The sequence below is a fragment of the Synchiropus splendidus genome, chromosome 8 (genome assembly GCF_027744825.2).
Source record: "Synchiropus splendidus isolate RoL2022-P1 chromosome 8, RoL_Sspl_1.0, whole genome shotgun sequence".
Classification (NCBI taxonomy): Eukaryota; Metazoa; Chordata; class Actinopteri; order Syngnathiformes; family Callionymidae; genus Synchiropus; species Synchiropus splendidus.
This window is the reverse complement of record NC_071341.1, coordinates 12,438,126-12,457,614: the sequence shown is the minus strand read 5'-3', so window position 1 is coordinate 12,457,614 and position 19,489 is coordinate 12,438,126. Positions and strand designations below refer to the sequence as shown.

General features: G+C 51.0%; 3 protein-coding genes across 7 annotated transcripts; 2 read left to right on the top strand and 1 right to left on the bottom strand.

Moving 5' to 3' along the window:
- Nucleotides 1-759: 759 nt before the first annotated feature.
- Nucleotides 760-7,019, top strand: pitpnb (phosphatidylinositol transfer protein, beta). The gene is made up of 11 exons (XM_053874112.1): nucleotides 760-842; nucleotides 1,638-1,668; nucleotides 2,038-2,183; nucleotides 2,261-2,352; nucleotides 2,543-2,550; nucleotides 2,746-2,820; nucleotides 2,891-2,974; nucleotides 3,558-3,635; nucleotides 3,697-3,801; nucleotides 4,164-4,286; nucleotides 6,204-7,019. Exons 1-11 carry the CDS (start codon nucleotides 823-825, stop codon nucleotides 6,252-6,254), a joined length of 813 nt encoding a protein of 270 aa, XP_053730087.1. The 5' UTR covers nucleotides 760-822; the 3' UTR covers nucleotides 6,255-7,019.
- Nucleotides 7,020-7,317: 298 nt separating this feature from the next.
- On the top strand, nucleotides 7,318-16,597 carry naa25 (N-alpha-acetyltransferase 25, NatB auxiliary subunit). 2 transcript variants are annotated; one of them, XR_008415741.1, is made up of 25 exons: nucleotides 7,318-7,522; nucleotides 8,412-8,497; nucleotides 9,083-9,221; nucleotides 9,290-9,408; nucleotides 9,589-9,663; nucleotides 9,733-9,840; nucleotides 10,042-10,120; nucleotides 10,188-10,299; nucleotides 10,367-10,456; nucleotides 10,742-10,914; nucleotides 10,992-11,104; nucleotides 11,170-11,377; nucleotides 12,521-12,610; nucleotides 12,676-12,856; nucleotides 12,923-13,022; nucleotides 13,087-13,238; nucleotides 13,621-13,746; nucleotides 13,893-14,124; nucleotides 14,192-14,315; nucleotides 14,396-14,461; nucleotides 14,770-14,867; nucleotides 14,939-15,049; nucleotides 15,342-15,482; nucleotides 15,587-16,417; nucleotides 16,506-16,592. XR_008415741.1 is itself a non-coding variant. In XM_053874017.1 (24 exons), the coding sequence occupies exons 1-24, from the start codon at nucleotides 7,465-7,467 to the stop codon at nucleotides 15,707-15,709; spliced, it is 2,904 nt and encodes a 967-aa protein (XP_053729992.1). In that variant the 5' UTR covers nucleotides 7,318-7,464; the 3' UTR covers nucleotides 15,710-16,597. The 2 variants fall into 2 exon arrangements, 1 of the variants encoding a protein (XP_053729992.1); XM_053874017.1 differs by having other exon boundaries at nucleotides 15,587-16,597.
- LOC128764326 (cilia- and flagella-associated protein 53-like) lies at nucleotides 14,414-19,479 on the bottom strand. Of its 4 annotated transcripts, XM_053874047.1 has the most exons (8): nucleotides 19,231-19,479; nucleotides 18,559-18,788; nucleotides 18,323-18,502; nucleotides 17,953-18,256; nucleotides 17,683-17,892; nucleotides 17,400-17,616; nucleotides 16,985-17,087; nucleotides 14,417-16,915 (listed from the first exon to the last, which is right to left on the bottom strand). In XM_053874047.1, exons 1-8 carry the CDS (start codon nucleotides 19,324-19,326, stop codon nucleotides 16,651-16,653), a joined length of 1,605 nt encoding a protein of 534 aa, XP_053730022.1. In that variant the 5' UTR covers nucleotides 19,327-19,479; the 3' UTR covers nucleotides 14,417-16,650. The 4 variants fall into 4 exon arrangements, with proteins under 4 accessions (XP_053730026.1, XP_053730021.1, XP_053730025.1 ...); XM_053874051.1 differs by having other exon boundaries at nucleotides 14,414-16,915; nucleotides 17,683-18,256; nucleotides 18,559-18,855; nucleotides 18,930-19,270; XM_053874046.1 differs by having other exon boundaries at nucleotides 14,415-16,915; nucleotides 17,683-18,256.
- Between the last annotated feature and the right edge of the window lie 10 nt (nucleotides 19,480-19,489).

Here is a 19,489-nt window from a genome sequence, read left to right as displayed (position 1 = left end):
CATTAGTGTTTAAATGCCAATGTGTTATTCATAATACATCTATTGCTCAGACAAAGAAAGGAATGATTTGTCAGAAAATGAAACCAAACATCAGTCAGCCGCACTGATGTTTTCTGCATTTATTTTACATTTCTTTCTTATTTCTTAATAAACGACGCTGTATTTCATTTCAACTTTGGACAGTATTTTGAAGGTGTACATTTATGAATGAAATCTTTTAAGTGACAAGCCTTTCTTTTAATTGAGATTATACGTAAGTGCAACATGACTGATAAGGAATAAACAGGATAAAAATGAATGAAAATAGAGGCACATTCAAAGCCACTGTAATGAGATGGAAAGAAGATAATTACTCAGGGACCAGAGAATAGATTTGATGAGATTTTGTCATTTATTTGTCCGACAGTGGGGCATTATATTCTGATAATATTCGTCGAGTCTTTTTTTGATTTGGGCAGATGAAATTGTATTTCAAATACAATAGAATTTGGGTGGGAAGAAGCGGGAGGGAGAAAAAGCAGGTTTGTAATAGAAGATAATGATTTATTCTTGGAGACATTAGTGACGATGTTTTGGGGACTATGAACATGGAATTACTACATTAGTTATTAGTTAAAAGTTTATTCCGGAATGGAGCAGGTAAGGCTTTGTCCAATCGGCAGCAGAAAGTAAGCGATAAGCCTTCTTTTCAGGCTGGAACGATCGGAATTACGTCACATGAGGCATTCACGCAGCCAATCGCAGTCATTCCGGGGGGCGGGGTCGACTTGTTGCTCCTCGGTCAATCAGCGTCAGTGCGCAGCCGCAGACGTGGTGACGAAGATGGTGCTCATCAAGGAATAGTGAGTAAAACTGCATCTACTTTTGTATCCCTTCGTCCGCAGCGCGAGAAGAGGCGACGGGACCACCGTCGGCCTCCCCCGCCGAAGTTGACCGGGTGTGGATGTGGGGCGGCAGCAGCGGGCAGCGGGGCTCGCCGGTGTCCTGCGGCGGCTAGCCGTCTCCTGATCCGCGCTCGGATAAAAGAGCGCCGCCGGGTGTCTGTGTTTGCTGGTGCCCGGCACCGCGACCGTCTGCAGCACCGGCGCACAGCCGCCTGCGGGCCTGCAGCTCTTCTTTGCGGCTTTATGGGAAGATTAAAGAGCCCTCGGATTTAGCAGCGCTGCTAGCGAGCTAAGATAGCGGCTAGTTGCTAGCCGGCGCTGCTCCGCTCTCTTTCCAACTAGAAGTGAACACAGCGGAGCCCCGCATACGGGCGAGTTTAGTTCTACGCGGCTCCAGCTGGAAGCTTCTGGTCGCTATGATGTGGACCACATCAGAGCAGGCTTGAGGATGAACGGATTCGGGGCCCCTGGGCCCCTCTCTCTCTCTCTCTCTCTCTCCTTCCTGCCGGTCTGCTCACTAGTCCGTCCACCGGGTCTGTTACGTCACTCGTCAATGACAACCAGCTCGCCAGTTTGGAAGAAGTCACGTGATGAGCTCCAAAACAAAAACATCGAGTAGAAGCTGAGGACCCTTGCTGGGCTGTGGCTCTTAATCTCTATCAATGACTCAGTGAGAGTGTGATCGGGTTCGAACCCGCGCCTGCCTCTGAATGTTACTGAAGGGACTAACCAATGTTTATCTGTGTCTTCCAGCCGAGTGGTGCTGCCCATCTCCGTGGAAGAGGTGAGTCTCACCCACACTCAGGAGGTTTCAGGTGTGCTGTGACTCAGTTCGTCCTGTCATCACAAACTTTCACTCTTCCAATGGAGACGGTTCCGTTCAATCTCAGGTTTCTCTACGCTGGTGGAAAGTGGCCTAAAATTCACCATACAACTGGTTTGGGTCTCTATCTGCCATATGGAGAGCACTTTATTTCCTAGTGATGAGCGCAGTCCTCCTTCCTGATCAGACCAGGGTTTGAGTCCTGAGTGAGCTGCGCCCCCACCCCATGTCCAAAAGTCACTGCTACATCATTTTTACTGTACTGTTGTCACTGAGGAGCAGGAAGTTGACCTGGCGTGTCCTCACTCCTGCCCTTCTCACCCCCCACAGTACCAAGTGGGGCAGCTGTACTCAGTGGCCGAGGCCAGTAAGAATGAGACGGGGGGAGGCGAAGGCATCGAGGTGCTGAAGAATGAGCCCTATGAGAAGGACGGAGAGAAGGGACAGTACACGCATAAGATCTACCACCTGAAGAGGTGAGTTCCCACCGATGGCCCAGAGCGGAGGCATTGGGGCCTCACTGTGCAGCAACTGACCTCTTTTTCTATCACAGTAAAGTTCCTGGTTATGTGAAGATGATCGCACCAGAGGGGGCGCTAGTGTTCCACGAAAAAGCCTGGAATGCCTATCCATACTGTCGCACCAGTAAGTGTCAGTGCCCTCTCCTATTGGACTCCCTCGCTGTCACCCCTCACTCCTGACTCCAGTGTAGATTTGACCTGTAATGACCCTCACAACCGGCTGCATGTCTGCTCTTCACCTTTTTGGTGTCGGTGTGATGATTGACGACTCTCTTTCTCGCTCTCTCGCTCTCTCTCTCTCTCTCTCTGTACAGTTGTCACGGTGAGTGTCTCCGTCTTCACTATCGGCTGTGGGCCTGGTTCTGAGACGGAAAGTTCCGGGCTGTGCAGCGCTGTGTTCTGGCTCAGTCTGATTGGTTAATTGGATTTTGGCCACAGCTTTACCCTCGCCTTCATTCATTGTGTGGTCAGCTGATCTGGTCACGTGACTCCTCACGGCAACTCTGTCTCTCGTCAGAATGAGTACATGAAGGATGACTTCATGATTAAAATCGAGACGTGGCACAAGCCCGATATGGGGACCATCGAGAATGTGAGTGAACTACACACAGCACAGCTGAGCAGGAAGTAGTGGGCAGCCCTGTATCCTGTGGTTGTTGCAGGTACACGACCTGGACGAGCAAACGTGGAAGGAGGTGGAAGTGGTTCCCATTGACATCGCCAACCGAGAGGAAGTGGCTGCCGCAGTGAGTTTCTGACTGATCATAACGTCATTAAAGCAGTCATGACATCATCCCTGTAGCCTGGAGTCACGTTCCACTCGTAACTCTTGTTATCTGTCCAATGAGCGTGCATCTCTCTAACCCGGTCCAAACAAAGATGGCAAGAGTCAGCTGGACGTTCAGATTACCTGCTCCTGGAGTCACACCAGCTGACGGCTGCTGTGACTCCGCTATGCAACACCCGACCTGCCAAAGTCTTGTTCTACACCCATCTTCAGCTCACCGTTAAAGCGGCTGCTGTTTGTTCTTCTGCTTCTCAGCCATAATTACTTAAGTGGATCAGCACCGTGGCCAGCTTAACCTGAACCCCCATCTGCTCCTGCTACCCCTGACACTTGGAGTAGTGACAGATTAGAATAGCAGTGAGGAGAAGATAGACAGCCATCATGTGACACAAGTTGCTTCAGTGGCCAGTAGATGGAGCTGCAGCACTTTTGTGAGTCACGGTTGTGTTCGAGCAGCTGGATGAGAAGTTTCTGTCAGCAGTGTTGCAGAGCCCTCCTCTTTGCTCCTCCCATGTGAAGACATCTGGCTTCTTTTCTTGCAGGATTATAAACCAGAAGAAGACCCAGCTCTATTTCACTCCTCCAAGACCGACAGAGGACCTCTGGGCCCGGACTGGAAGGTATGCGAGTGTATCGATGGCATGTGAGTGTGTACTCAGTCTGATGACTCCCATCCTGCAGAGGGAGCTCAAGTCCGACTGTCCCTACATGTGTGCGTACAAGCTGGTGACGGTCAAGTTTCGGTGGTGGGGCCTTCAGACCAAAGTGGAGAATTTCATCCACCGGGTGAGTGTGGTGACTTCGAGTTGTTCAGGTTTAAACATGAGTAATGGAGCTGAAATGGGGCGGTTTACTGGCGTGTTTACAAAGTCAGAGATGGTCAACATTCTTCCATCATGTGTGACAGTGGACCTGTTTGAGATCAGGGGTTGAACCTCGCCCTTTGCATGTAGTGTGGGATTTCATGGCCACACTTGATCTCATCAAGTGATGTGTGGTGCCACTGACTCATACTCACCTTGAAGGGGTTGGACAGTGCTGGGGCAAAAAAGACTGATCAGGCCAAAGCATGCTACATCTAAGCAGAGTTGTTCATCCTTGGTCATGATGATCAAGAACTGAGGTGATTTCCCTACCTCTGTGTGCAGCAAGAAAAGAGAATCTTCACCAACTTCCACCGCCAGCTCTTCTGTTGGGTGGACAAGTGGGTGAGTTTAACGATGGAAGACATCAGGAGGATGGAGGAGGAGACACAGAAAGAGCTAGAAGAGGTGACAACTGCACACACTCACACTCAGTTACATGTGCTGGAGGTCTGTCCTGTGTTCATTGTGTATTGGGATCTGCTGTGAGGAGACATTAAAGAACCAATGACAGGGCTGAAATTGACTGAACTCACTCATCAACGTTCAGGAGATGGTTCACAGCGCAGTCTCTGACTGGATCAGATGTTTTTTTTGCTGTGTGTGATGCTTGTTTACACGGCACAGCCACAGGAGCCTACTGAAACAGGCACATTTGGAAACCAGCCTCTAAGTCGGTGAGGTTTGGTGTTCTGGCATCGTGTAAACACAGCTGCAGGCTGTGGCACCGGCTCTGATGAGTTCACTCCCGTCAAGTAGAGAGAATCCTGCTGAGCTCGCTTCAGATTCAACCGCAGCAGTGCCTACCGTCGTGAGCCTCGATCTTCTCGGTTTTATTTACTTTTCCATGTACAGCTTCTGTACACCCTGCGTTGTTGGCATGACACAGATTGAATGCACTTTTGAAAGAAAGCAAGATGTGCAGTAGGGCTGAGGGATGTGGACAAAATTTCATATCTCAATATTGCATGCTGGATGTCTATCGAGACGATATAGGACTGAGTAGATCAGTTGACACGTGGTGTCGACAAACGAGTCAACTAATGGATTTAATTAATTTCTTATAAGTCAAGTTTTTCTCTCAGAACTGCCGCTGCGCTGCTCAGCGTCCTTGTTTTTTTAGTTTAAAAAATGACTTATGACTGTTGGCCTCTAAATCAGTTGAACGTGCAGACTCTGCTCGATCATACTCTCAGCTCTGTGACTGCAAGTGTCTCACTCGCTGCACTCCTTCCCAGGTGGTTGTCATTGCCTGACTTCAGCTGTCAGTCATTGGCAAACTTGAAAGGTTTGTGGTTGGCTGGTCTTAGCTGCTCATTGAAGGGCGGGTGTAGCAGTGACGTTCACGGCCGGCTAGGCTTTTATAGCAATTGCAGGACAAGCTGAGGAAGATGTGATGTTTATATGGTGAATATTTTGTTATTTTTCATATCACAATATAGATACATAACAAAATATCCTTCAGCCCAACTGTGCAGCCTAAACATAGTTAGGGAACAGAGTTTCATAACTGTTTTCTATCGTCAATGGAGCCTCCGGTGATCACTACATGTGTTGCCCAACACCACAGAACCACTGGTTCTGAAGACTTTCTGGTTTTTAAGCTCCAGGTTTAAGGCACCGAGTGACACACGCACACACACATCCACACACATATACCGGTATCTGTTTCCTTATTAGGAGCTCTCATTGACATAACCTTTTCCCCAGCCTCTCAACCTTAACCTTCCAAAACACATGGCTAACGTGAACCAGGACTCTTTTGACCTAGTTATTTTGACGTTTTCACCCACAAAAAATGTGCAGCGGCCAAAACATTTCCTCAGAAGATCAGTGTCTTGTCAAAGATTGGTCCACACAAGAAACACACCTGACGTAATGTTGTTGATAAATTTCACATCAGATGCGACAGAAAGGCGACGTACGTGGAACTTCTGCGACAGACGAGTAGACGTCATGACTGTAGTAAGTTTGGGCACCAGTGGGTGGCGCCGCTGCATGAGCTTTGTTTCTGTCCTTGTCGACATTCTTCTCTCTATACTAACGATCCACCGCTCCCTCCCAGACCTGATGGTCTGAGACGAATCATGCATGAACGTTAGCATTGACTGAAGGTTGGAGAATAAAAGTTTTCCTTCATTCTCTCATTTATGGCTTCCACTCTCTTCATCCTGTTTGACCCTTGTCATGCTACCCTGTTTCCACCTGGTCACGCTAACATGAGGTCATGCCTTCATTTGTTTGTGCAAGTGGTCATCCTGGCCTGCTGTGTTGCTAAAGTCGGGTTGCACCAGTCTTGTCTGACTCGCTCTCTCTTGTTCGCAGCTGCGCAAGACCGGGCCGGTCCGAGGCACCAGTGCTGCTCATGAGCAATGAGGCAAACCAACCAAACCCCATCATGATGATGTCATCAGAGACAGACCGACCGCCACGAGGACACGGGCCACGATTGTCTCACATGCTTCATCTGGGCGGGGTGGGGTTTTACCCGATAGGTTTTCAGTACTGAACCGAGCGACCCGATCTGAGATCTGACTTGACAACATCAATTTTTTTTTCATACGTAAATATTTTCAAAACACAGAAGTCTTTGCACACAAACGTCAATACACCTGAGAATTAAACGTTAGCGTCTTCAGGTGTGTCGCCTGGAACCCTCATAGAATGTTTTTAACTTTAGCGGCTGTCTTCAGCGCCCCCTGTCTTTCATTTCATCTCTACGTTATTGCACGTTGTTTTATTTAATCTCCATGGCAACGCCTGGAAGGAGACAGCAGCTCTGCATGTTTGCCTTCAGCGCCCCCCTCAGGAGTGACCGTCCACTACAGCCGCTCGACTGCTTCATCCAGACGGACTGTTTTACAGAGCACGCCACAGCGACCCTGCAGGTCTTTAGCAGGAGTGTCGTGGTCTGATGACGTCGAAGGTTGCGCAGCTGCGGGCCCTGACGTCAGGGTCCACACACACACACACACACACACATATACACACGGTTGAATGTAGAAAGTTGGTTTCCTCATCAGATGTTTGCTTTCCTGACCATGACTGCGGTTTGATCCAAGTGTGTCTGATTTTTCTGAGGCTTAGTTCTTCTTTTGTAAATGTGCTGCGACCCAGATGTATGTGATCAGTGAGACTTGGTAGAAATAAAATCATGTCAAAGTGTGTGTCTGCCTGTGACACGGAGATCTGCTGGAGCGGTGGAAGAGCTTGGAGGTTCCGGAAATCTGTCTGAGCGCTGAGTCGTGACGACACTTGCCACGCCCTCTGCTGCCTCACAGTGACCCTGACCATCACAGCGTCGCCACTTTCGTGACCTACTGTAAGTTCCCTGAGACCAATAACTGTCCTCTGAATGGCGGACAGGTTCGGGGCTCTGGAGGGTTGCTGATGGAGCCGACAGTGCCATCTGGTGGGCGCGCTGCTTCATCAGCCCGTCGCGCGTGACACCGGCCGTCCGCGGCGTGTATGCGCGACATGGATGCCAAGCGGGTCAGTCGCTGCAGTCTCGTGCGCCCGCAAAGTTGACTTGTGCCGCTGATTTTGTGCTGCTGCGCATGCGCAGACGCAGCAGGTAAACTCCACCATGGCGGCCAGAGGAAATGTGCAGGACCCGAACGACCGGAGACTGAGACCCATATACGGTGAGAAGTCATGCTCGGTGTGCCGCTCTGTGGTTCTGCTCTGGTTGCGGTCTCGGTTGGACCGACTGTCCTGCCCGGCGGCACTACCGTAGCCACCCCGGTCCTTGCTCCCCTCGGCGGCCGATGACAGTGCACCTCCGTCGGCCTGGCTGGAGCCGGTGTCTGGCTGCGACTCTCGGAGCGCATCCTCGCTTCGTGCAGTTCCATTCGTTTGGGACTACGGTCCAGGCTTTTCTGTGTTTCGGCTCGGTCCGGTTCTGGTTGTTGCCTTCACGTGTACCATCTCTTCTGACAGTTAGCAGGTTAGCACGCTAACGCATTGGCTAGCACCAGTCGAGCATTGTGCCGCCACGTTTTCGCATTTGTAAAGAAGAACGTGAAAACCCGCATGCAGCGGCCGTCCCCTTCAAAAGTGCGTCGACGTTACATTTTTAATGTATAGTTCCGGTCCAATATAAGCAGCTTATGGGTAGCCGGCTAATAGCTTAGCTTGAGGCAGGGCTTGCTACTCACCAACACAACTTAGAGGTGGAACGAGACCAGTCTGTTCCTACGATGGTTTAAAAGTCAAAAATCAGAACACTGCACGTCGTCCTTCCCCCGTTGTCTTAGCCCATCATCTCGCATGTGAAACCGGTGCAAATGAGACTTATGTTTGTAATTTTGCTGGTATCTTAGCAACTGCAACATCCACCCGGCCTGAGGTCAGGTCAAAGGTCATCTCACACAAGAAAGCAGAAAGAATCGGGTTCCTCTCTCCGAGACTCCCTACGGTTCTCTCACTGAAGTCCGTTCTTTTGACGTGCTTGTCCAAGTGGTCTCTTCTAGTTGACCTAGGAAGGTGGTCGTACGAGTGAGCATTACAATTGTCCATGTTGTGTCTCCTTAGATTACCTGGACAATGGCAACAACAAGATGGCAATTCAGCAGGCTGACAAACTGTTGAAGAAGCACAAAGAGCTGCACTGTGCCAAGGTGAGTGAGAGTGAGAGTGAGAGTGAGAGTGAGTGAGAGTGAGAGTGAGAGAGAGTGAGAGTGAGAGAGAGAGAGAGAGAGAGAGAGAGAGAGAGAGAGAGAGAGAGAGAGAGAGAGAGAGAGAGAGAGAGAGAGAGAGAGAGAGAGAGAGAGAGAGAGAGAGAGAGAGAGAGAGAGAGAGAGAGAGAGAGAGAGAGAGAGAGAGAGAGAGAGAGAGAGAGAGAGAGAGAGAGAGAGAGACCTTCCATATGTACCTCAGCACTAACAAGACAAACAACATCACTGCTGCCTCCAGCCGACTGGCAAGCATCTTGATGTCACCTGCCTCTCCAGGTCTGCCAAGGACTCAGAATGGTTGTGGTTTAACCATATGTGTATACCTGACGAGCCGTTTGGATACAAAAATGGGTGGTCAGGTTTAGGGGGAGAGGTTTATGGCAATGTGCGTCCCCTCTAAGGTAGAGGTTTAAACATGTGTGTGATAAATGTATGGGTGCATGCTCATTTTTCTATTTATACTTCCCGGTTCTGTTTGTTTGATGCCGAAGCTCTTACCTGTTTTGCCCCCTCTGTACCCTCCCTCAGGTGCTGAAGGCGATTGGACTCCAGCGGACCGGGAAGCAGGAGGAAGCGTTCTCCCTGGGACAGGAAGTGGCCTCGCTGGAGCCCACGGATGACAACTCGCTACAAGCACTGACAATCCTGTACAGAGAGATGCACCGGCGTAGGTCAACACACACTCTCCTTCCCTGTGATGTGGTGAGCCCCTGGTCATGTGATCTCTTTCTCCAGCTGAGCTGGTGATCAAACTGTACGAGGCTGCAGTGAAGAAGGTTCCCCTCAGCGAGGACTTCCACACGCACCTGTTCATGGCATACGTGCGTGTGGGCGAGTACAAGAAGATGCAGCAGGTGAGTGGAGAGCTGGTGTTGTGTGACTCTGAAAGCACCCGGTAAATTTCACCTCGCATGTCTGAGTAGTCTTTATTTCACTCACCAACCGAGGGAGTGGGGGGCTTGTCATGTGGCATGTTGTCATCAGAGGTGGCGGGTGGTCATGTAACTGATTTCACCTTGTGCTTCTCTCTGCAGGCTGGAATGACTCTGTACAAGATTAAGCCCAAGAACCCATACTACTACTGGTCTGTCATGAGTCTAGTGATGCAGGTAGAGTCATGTGATTTTTGTGGGACATGTCCTGTCAGGAGTGCACTCTGAGCTCCTGCATGTCTTCAGGCCATCTCTGCTCAGGACGAGAAACTGGCCCAGAACATGTTCCTGCCTCTGGCTGAGAGGATGGTGGAGAAGATGGTGAAGGAGGAAAAGATCGAGGCTGAAGCTGAGGTGAGGCCCACTCGCTTTGGAAGGCAGGGGGCGCTGACAAACTCTGCCCAAGCAAGAGTGAAGTCTTATGATGTGATCTGGCTTCTGGTTCGGGTTAGCTCACCTGTAACTCCAGGTGTCCTGCTTCACACACTCTGAAATATCGAGCGTGTGCTGGCATGGGTGGTAGGGAGCCAGGTTTTGACTCTGTGGGTCCCACAGGTGCAGCTCTACTTCATGATCCTGGAGCGTCTGGGCAAGTGTGTGGAGGCTCTGGAGGTGGTCAGAGGCCCTCTTGGAGGTGAGTTCATGACATTGTCGCCCCCTGGAACCTCCTGGTTAAGACTGCCGCCCTTGTCTGACCTCAGAGAAGCTGACCAGTGAGCTGCAGAGTCGCGAGAGCAAGTGTATGAAGATGTATGGACGTCTGGAGCGCTGGCCTGAGTGCAACGCTCTCGCTGCCCGTCTGCTGCTCACCAAGTCAGTGATGCCTCCATGCAGTCCCTTCTCCCCTCACCAGTCTGTCTTACCAACCGTCTTTTTGCAGCCCGGATGATTGGCAGCTCTACCCCTCCTACTTTGACTCGCTCTTCCACCTCATGGACCAGTCGTGGTCTCCACCGAATGCTGGAGAACAGTGAGTATGCAGTATGGACTGGACCAGGAGCTCAGATCAGCTCTTGTTAGTCTGTGTGTGTGTGTACTTGTTTATCCTTCCTTGTGGGGAACATTTGGCAAAATGGGACCTTATGCCTTTGTGACCCAAACCTCAATTTGAGGATGAAGACTTCAAATTAACTGGGTCATTATAATTGGATGTGTTGTGGATGGTTAGGTTAAGGATAAGAGGCGAGGGAAAGCATGTCAGTGAGCGGACCCCAAAAGATGGTTGGAAAAACCTGTGTGTTTGTGTGTCTCTCAGTTGCTCAGAGGGTGTGGTCCACCACACGGTGTCAGACGTGGTGAGGTTTGTAGAGGAGCGAATCGAGGCGGAGGACATAAAGGAGTCTCGGGCACTCAGGGGTCCGTATCTGGCAAGACTGGAGTTGATCCAGCGTTTACGGGACCGTGGAGATGCACAGGAGAGCGTGCTGGGTAAAATTTTAAAGCAGTGAGCCCCGCTGCCCCCCACATGTCACCTCACCCCCTCATCTACGCTCTCTTTCCTTCAGGGCTGCCTCTAGAGTTGATGGTTCAATTCTTCAACAAATTCGGAGACAAGCCTTGCTGCATCACAGACTTGCAGTTGTACCTCCACCTACTTCCTGTTGACCAGCATGTCCAGGTGTGACCAATGCCCTACCCCCGAACTCCCTCCCTCAGTTCTGACTTTGTCATTCATATCTGTAGTTCATTAACCGACTGAGTGAAGCGGTACTTCTGGAGGAACAAGGAGATGACGGGTCCATGTTTCCAGCCGACACCAGAGCCCTACAGAGACATCTGTGTGTGTGTCAGCTCTCCCGGGCGCTGGGGCTACACCACCTGCTGGACCAAGAAGGGAAGCTGCGGCTGATTTCAGAGCTCAAGGCCCACTACCGTCACGGGCTCAAGTTTGGTGAGATCATTCGGCTTTTATCCTGCCTGTTCACGGTACACTTCCAGACACTGAGCTCTGTTAACCCTTTAACGCTGAGGTCACAATACTGTGACAAGCAGCATTGTGGCATTTAAGCAAGCCACCAACAACTCCTGTAACTTCAGTCTGAGCAGCATTTGTAGATGTGTTCCTTAAGAAGTTCAGTGTAAATGGAGATTAAAAGGCTGCCCCCAGTTGCAGAGAAGTGGGAGGCTGTACATTGTAGGTGCCACATATGTCCTCTGGTGGAAGTTGTCTGGCTGTCCTAATCAGATTTCTTTTTATTTATTTATGATTAAATCAAACTTCAAATGAAGAATTCAATGGTTCTCTCGTCCACACACCAACATTTATGTCAGCATAACACAATATTTGTCAAGCAGGTGCTTATCTTAGCACCAGTTCTACTTCCTGCTCTGCCGTCAAAAATCAGAATCGACTTCTTAGGAGACAACTATGCACCATGGAAGATGCATATATTCGTTTATAGTGAGAAATGTGCCTCAGTGAAGGAGCTTCTCACCCTTGCGGAATGAGTCTATTCTTCATCCTGTTCCGACGTCTGTCGTCGTCAGACATGTGCCTGACAAACAATGAAACATATTGTCTTTTGCTATAAATGTTTCGCATATGGTAGAAAGTGCCATCAGATCCTTCATTTGAAGTTACAAGTTGTTGTTCAGTTGTCCTGGGATGCCACAACAGCCCACAAGTAGCGCTGCAGGAGCCGATGCTCCACCATTTCTGGGGATGTGGTGGAGGCGCGGTTGAAACAGTGCTTATTGTGACAGAGGTAGCGGGAATGTGGGAAAAAAATATGGAAATAGTGAATAGTAGTGGAGGCAGTAGTGGAGGCAGCAGTGATGTCGATCACCCGAGAGTTGAGGAAGAGTTTCTCTTGTGGATCAGATAAACAGCTATTGTTATGTAATTGACTATGGACACCAGGTGACATCATAGTGTACAAATTATATGGAGATTCACTCCTATCCCAAACTTTAGGTCGCACTGAAGATTCCTGTCTTTTACTGTATGTCCTGTTGAAATAGTGATATTAAAGTTGAATATTGAATTGAATAAAAACCCAAAGGGTTAACCTGCAACACTCCCTTCTCCATCCAGGAGATGGCGCTCTGAAGACGGAGCTTCAGTTCTCTGACAGTTACTGCCTGATGGCAGCTCATGTCTACATTGACCTCTGGAAGGAGACTGGTGGGTTCTCTTTGGCTCCATGGTGGTCAGTTGGTGGTTCTCTGACCTGTGCGTCTGTCTCTCAGGTGACCAGAAGATGGCATGGATGAGCCTCGGGCTTCTCCATGAAGGTTTGAGCAGAAGTCCATCCAATTCCCAGTTCAAGCTTCTGCTGCTGCTGCTCTACTGTAGCCTCGGAGCCTTTGAGCCAGCCGTTGACCAGTACTCCAGTCTGGACGCTAAACACGTGCAGCATGACACCATTGGGTCAGAACTGACACCTGTCAATGTGCGTGTTTGAAAGGTACCCTCAAACTTGACTTGTGGTGACAGGTTCCTGGTGACCCGCTACGCCGAGTCCCTGGGTCAGTTCGCTGCGGCGTCTCAGTCCTACAACTTCTCGCTGCGCTTCTTCCACTCCAACCAGAAAGACGTGAGTCCCACCCTCCTCTGCTCTCTGGTCTTGTGTGGCTCTCATGGTGACTGTGACCCTGCAGACCTCAGAGTACATCATCCACGCGTACAAGTTCGGTGCCTTCGAGAAGATCCCAGAGTTCATCGCTCTCAGGAACCGACTGAATCAGTCGCTGCACTTTGCTCAAGTCCGAACTGAGAGGATGTTGCTGGACCTGATGCTGGAGGCCGACATGTGAGGACACGCACGCACGCACATTCACACACACACACACACACACACACACACACACACACACACACACACACACACACACACACACACACACACACACACACACACACACACACACATTTGTCTATTGTAATGAGGACTGTCATTGACATACATTCACATAATGCTTTCCCCAGCTTCTCACCCTTAACCTAACCATCTAAAACACATGGTATTTTGTAGTTTTAACCTTCAGAATGAGGCTTGACATAGTGAGGACCGGCCAAAATCTCACTTTGCAAAAATGTTCTTACTCTGTTGATTAAAAACTCATACAGGTTATCACGAAGATAGAAGTAGAAGGTCACACACACACAATTGAGTTGTGGTCTTGGTGTTGCAGTGTGGTCAGTCTGGAGGAGAGCATCAGGTCCATGTCTTTGTCTGTGGAGGATGACGACATCTGCTGGGACACCCTGAGGGACAACCGAGACCTGACAGTCTTCACCTGCTGGGACCCCAAAGACAGGTGTGACACCCTGCGCAACACCACACCGGGTCCGGTTCACATGACTCTGAGGTGGACAGTGTGGTGGAGTGTGTGTTCCTACGCTGAGCGCGAGTGTCAATGACCTTGTCAGCTGATGGAGCAGTGTCCTGTCGTGTGTACCGCAGACGTCTGAGCGAGGAGCAACAGCGCCGCTCTCTGGAGGATGAGATCATGTGGCTGAGGATTCGTTCGCTGACGCTCCGCCTCTTGGCTTCTTTGTCCGTGCCAGCCCACCTTCCAGCGACGGAGAACTCCAGTGAGAACGGGGTCGGGGACAAGAGCTCGGCGGCTCGGCTACAGCTGGAACACCTCAACCAGACCCTACAAGCGGCTGCAACGGAGGAGAACCGGACGCAGGTGCGTCACAGCTTGGCTGCTGTCATGGTGCTGGGAAGTGTGTTCTAATGCTCTGGTGCTGTTCCAGTTTCCGTTCTTGGGCCCCCCTTGCACCCGCCTAGGCCTGGCCTTGTCCTGTGGGAGCTGCCAGTGTCAGGCTGCTGCCTTGCAGCTGTCGGTCACCATGCAAGACCTGGACGCTATCGGGCTGGGTGAGGCTTCCGCCAAGATCACGGTGACTTTTGACCCTCTGTGAAGTGACGTCCAACATTCAGATCTTTGTGTCTTTCAGAGGATTCCTGTGAACTTCAAACACAAATATGTAACACTTTCAAGTCTGTTACGGTGCAGCTACAAGGTGAACACACATACATACTCATACCCTTGTGAGGCCATCTTTGGACAGCCTCTCACCCTTAACTTAACCATCCAAAACGAATGACTAACCTTAACCAGGACTCTGAACCAGACTTAAACCCAATCATAATGACCCAGTTATTTTGATGTTTTCGCCCTCAAAGTTCAATGTTGACACGCGTATAATGTCTGCACAAATCAAAATGTCTTCATAAGATCAGTGTCTTGTCAAAGATTGGTCCGCACAAGAACATTAATACACGTGCACACAGACACTCGTCTAACAAAATCTCATCTGTGCTGCTACAGAAATGCTGAAGAAAAGTCGAGGAGATTTTCTGGAGCTGAAAGAAAACGGTTTAATCAGTCAACAACATCTACTAGAGACGCTGGTCTTCTTTGTGGAGGTGTGCACCTGTGTGTGTGAGTGCAAGTGAGCTGACGTGTGCAGCCACAGTGACCCTCTCTCCCTCCACAGAGTTTGTGTGTCGTATTGTTGACGGCCAGTTATTGCGCTAAAATCTTGCGACCTCTGAAAACCAGTTTACAGAAGAAAAAGAAGAAGAAGAAGGGCCCAAATGCACCTCAGGTACACTCACACATACACTTGTATCGCTATCGTTGTGAGGACCTCTCATGGCCATAACCCTTTCCCCAGCCTCTCCCCCTAAACCTAACCATCCAAAACACATGGCTAACCTTAAGCAGGACTATGAACCCAACTGAAACCCAGTTATTATGACCCAGTTATTAAGTTTGAATCCTCAAACTGAAGCATGACCTTGTAATGAACTCGAGAAGGCGTTTTGCCTCAGGACGGATAAACCCAACCTAGACACAGATCTCTGGACTAATGTGTGTGTTTATGCGTGTGTCCACAGCCTTTGGTGCTGTGTGGTTTCCAGGATCTCACCTCAAGTCTCCAGGAGCTGCTGACTGAGTCCCTGCAGCAGGTCAGAGGTCAAGAGTCCCACATCACGTCCCTCAAACTGTCCACTTTAACCCTTGACGGACGCACACAGGTAGAGCAAACGGACTCACTGGTTGTCCACGTGGTTGTGGTTCAGAGACTTAGATGACCTCAGCCAGACAGGGTCTCACTGATGTCTCCCCCTGGCATCTGCAGGATGAGGCATCCTTCATCAGCTCAGCGATGGACAAAGTCCAGAGCAGCTTCCTTCGGTCGTTGCAGGAGGTGGGAGAGCTTCTGAAGAAGAGAGCTGAGACCGTGAAGAACCTGAAGATCTGATCCCTGCTCCTGCTTCTGGTCCTGCACTGCCCCCCATACATCGACCCTCAGTCACTTTCTGCTGCTACGTCCTGTTGGACTCTGTCCGCTGCAAGGTCCGAGAGTCACACCGACAGCCTCTGTGATGCAACGATCCCAGACATTATTGAACATCAGCGTTTCTTCTCCAGAAGTCTAGACAGTGTGTGAGCGTGTGTGCGTGTTGGAGATAGACAAGTGTGACTCAAATCAGCAGGTGAGTCGCAGCGTTTCAAGAATCAGGTTCCGGTTCTGTGTTGTGGCCTGAAGTTCAAAAGAACAGTTAGTCCTGGTCCTCTTCTGACTGTGGGCCTGAGGCTGTCTGGAGGTCTCTGGTGGCCCCAGGGCTTCTCAGACAGTCAAACTGTGGGTCTGGGAGAAACGAACTTCTGAGCCCGATCGTGTTTGTTGCTGGTTCCGGTCCTGAACAGACCAGGCGCACCGGGCGACGGTGGGGGACTCTGATTGTGACCTGAGTTTGACTGTGTGAACCAGATGGACCGCTGAGAATGCTGCCACCCTCTTTTGTTGGAAATGGAAACAAACACTGGAATGTTGAGGCTTTTTCTAAATAAATGTAAATGTGAGCAGCTGATCCGTGTAGGGCTTGTGGTGGCCAGAACCTCCCTGGCCCATCTACTCTGGAATCCTCTTCAGGAGCCAGGCCTGGACTGGTCAAGTTGGTACCAGGTAAGTGACAGCTTGTGGGTATGCTGACCACTGGTTATATCATCATCCACACTCGCACCATCTGGTAGAAACTCTCAACTTTTCACAGTTATCAGAAGCCCTTGAAGATCGACTGGTCTCCAGACCCATCCTTGGATCCGGTGTGTGTGAGTTTTGTTAATAAAGGAATACTTGTGCTTGTCTTGTTCTCCTTTATTCATCACTGAGTTCGTTTGAAGTGTGGGACTGGTCACCTACAGCGGCCCTGCGGGAGGACTGGGGAGGTCCTCCTCTGGAAACTCAGCAAAGTCCCTGCCTCTCCTGAGTGGGTGAAGGGGCACGCCTGTGAAGCGGGGTCTGTTCAGGACCTCCTCCTCCTTCAGGTCGTAGAGGTACTCCTGCATCAGCATCTGCTCTGCCTCCTTCATGTTGTCGATGGCTTGCTGCCTTCTGTTCTGCTGCCGCTCCTTCACCTGCTCCTGCAGGTTCAGCTTGTTCTCCACACACGCCTGCCGCTGGCTACACACACACACGCATGCACAGATGCAACATCACCTCACACTCAGCTGCTTGCATGTGGAGACCCACCTCTGCTTCTCCTCGGCTTCAGCTATGTTCATCTCCTCGATGAGATAGTTCAGCTCCTCCCTCTCTCTGAGGAGCTCCAGCTGCTGCTCCCTGTTCACACGCACTACACACACACGTTTATTTCGTTTTGTGTGGACCCCTCATTGTCATAACCCTTTCCCCAGCCCTTACCCCTAAATCTAACCATCCAAAACACATGGCAAACCCTAACCAGGACTGAAGCCTAGTTATAATAAACTACTTTTACTGAGGTTTTAACCCTCTATACCAAAATGTCCTCACAAGAGTGGCTGAAGCATGACCTTGTAATGAACTCGAGAAGGCGAGTTCATTACAAGGTCAATGAACTCCCCCCCCCCCCACACACACACACACTCTCGCTCTCCATAAGCTCGCTCCTGAGTGAGGTTCTCACGTTTCTCTGCGATCTGCACTCTGCGTGTGGCCATGATCTCCTCCATCATGCGCCGCCGAGCGTCCCTCTGAAGCTGGATCTGCTTCTCTCGCTGTTCGTACGCCTCCTGCAGCTGCTCATCGCGGAGCCGCTGTGCCTGCTCGTCCGTCTGCTTCTGCTTCTGCAGCTCCTCCTGTACGTACTGGATATGACGCAGCTGCTCGCAGCGCAGCTTCACCTGACACACACAAATGACAGTGGGGTGGTCAGCAATACGCCCGTGGTCACGTGACTGTGACCTCACCTTCTTGTCTGCCGCCTCCTGCCGCTCCTTCTCCAGCAGCTGATGCAGGACCTGGAGGTCCATCTGCAGCTCGTCCTGCTCCTCCCTGGACGTCCGCTGCATCTTCTCCCGCAGACTCTCGTCCAGCTGCTGCCGTCTGCCCACCTGCAGCTGCAGCTTCTGGTGCTGCTCCCTCTGCATCTGCAGCTGCAGCACCTCCTGCTGTTGCCTCTGCACACACACACCTGTCAGTGAGCTGCAGCATGTGAGTAGACAGACAGACAGACGTACCAGCAGATGGGCCTCCTCCTCCTTCAGCTCCCGGTCACGACGCCTCTGCTCCTCCGACGCCTCCATCTGCATCTTCAGCTCCTTCATCAGCTCTTCTCCTCTCTCCTGCTCCTTCTGCACCCGCTGCCTCTCTCGCTCCTCCTTCGCTCGCCCGTCCGCAGCCCACAGCCGGTTGAACATGTCGTCTTCCTGGCGCAGACGCTCCAGCTGCTCCTTCCGGCTGCGCAGCTGACCTGCTCGGTCTGCACTGACGTGCTGCGCCAACTGCCGACTCTGGTTGTTCCTCAGCTCCTGACACTTGTCCCTGCAGCCCCCACAGCCCGCCTCAGGCACTGCAGCTTGACAGTCTCTCTGTCTGCGTGCGTCTCACCTGAACAGCTGGTCCAGCTTGTTGTCCACCAACTGTTTTCTTTCCGTCTCTCGTTTTTCCCGCAGCGCCTTGGCTCTTTCTGCCATCTTTGCTTGTCTCTCTTCAGGTGTCTCTCTGTTGCTTTTCCCCTCCATGTCCTGCAGGAGCTGCACCTCCTCGTCCTGCAACAGGCGCCACAGCCTGAGGACACAGCAGGGAGGTCACAAGGGCACTCTGGAACCCAGCGTTTTCCGTACCGGCGTCGTCTCTCCTCCACGCCGCTCTCCTGCTCCTGCAAGGCGGCCATCACGCTGCGCTCCGCGTTCTTCCTCATCACTCGGTCATTTGAGCTCTGGAGCCACGAGTTCTTCACGTTGCAGGTCTGCAGTGTCCTGGCGTAGTCCACCAACTTGTCTCGGGCCGCCTCCTGCTTCTTCCTCTCCTGCATCAGCTGATCTCGCTGCCACGCTAGCGAGAACTTGGCACTCTGTACACAAGTCAGATGACGACACCTGTCAGTCAGCTGTTCGTGTCGTCAGTTCAAGTTGCAGCATCTATGTGAGGAGACAGTGAGCTGAGGACCGACATCAGAGCCTGGCGTGAGAGGAGCCAGGAGAGGTTGCCTCACCTGTGGCCCACTCAGTCTGATGTTGGAAGATGGAGAACCACCACAGAGTCACGGAGGCATCACAAGCAGCTCCGGACCTCTGACCCCTGATTCACGACTCCAGCTCTGCCAGAACCAGCAAACAGCCCCGAGATGGAACTCCTCAAATCCAAGTCAGTGAAGTGGATTGAGTCCATTTTGTTGTGGAGAATAGTTCTTCCTCACTAGTCTCTTGTGGGCAGGAACTGAACCCACAACCTGCCAGTCAAGTCTACTAGCAGCAGCAGAAGAGGAGGTCCCCAGATGTCACAGTCAAACTCACCATCTTGTTAACCACTCGAGTCGCTCCTTCAGGGACGACTTGCAGACACTCGCCTTTATGGAGTTCAGAGTCTGGAGGCCTCTTTGAAGGCTGCATGGTAACAAAGACCACAGGGAACAAAGATTGAAGTCCTGTTTTCTAGATTTACTGGGGACAGTGTGTGTGTGTACCTGGTTTAGCTATACTTGTGGGGCTGTTTTACTGGACCCAACAAGGCTAAACTTCAATTTGAAGATGAAGACTTCAAAATACCTGGGTC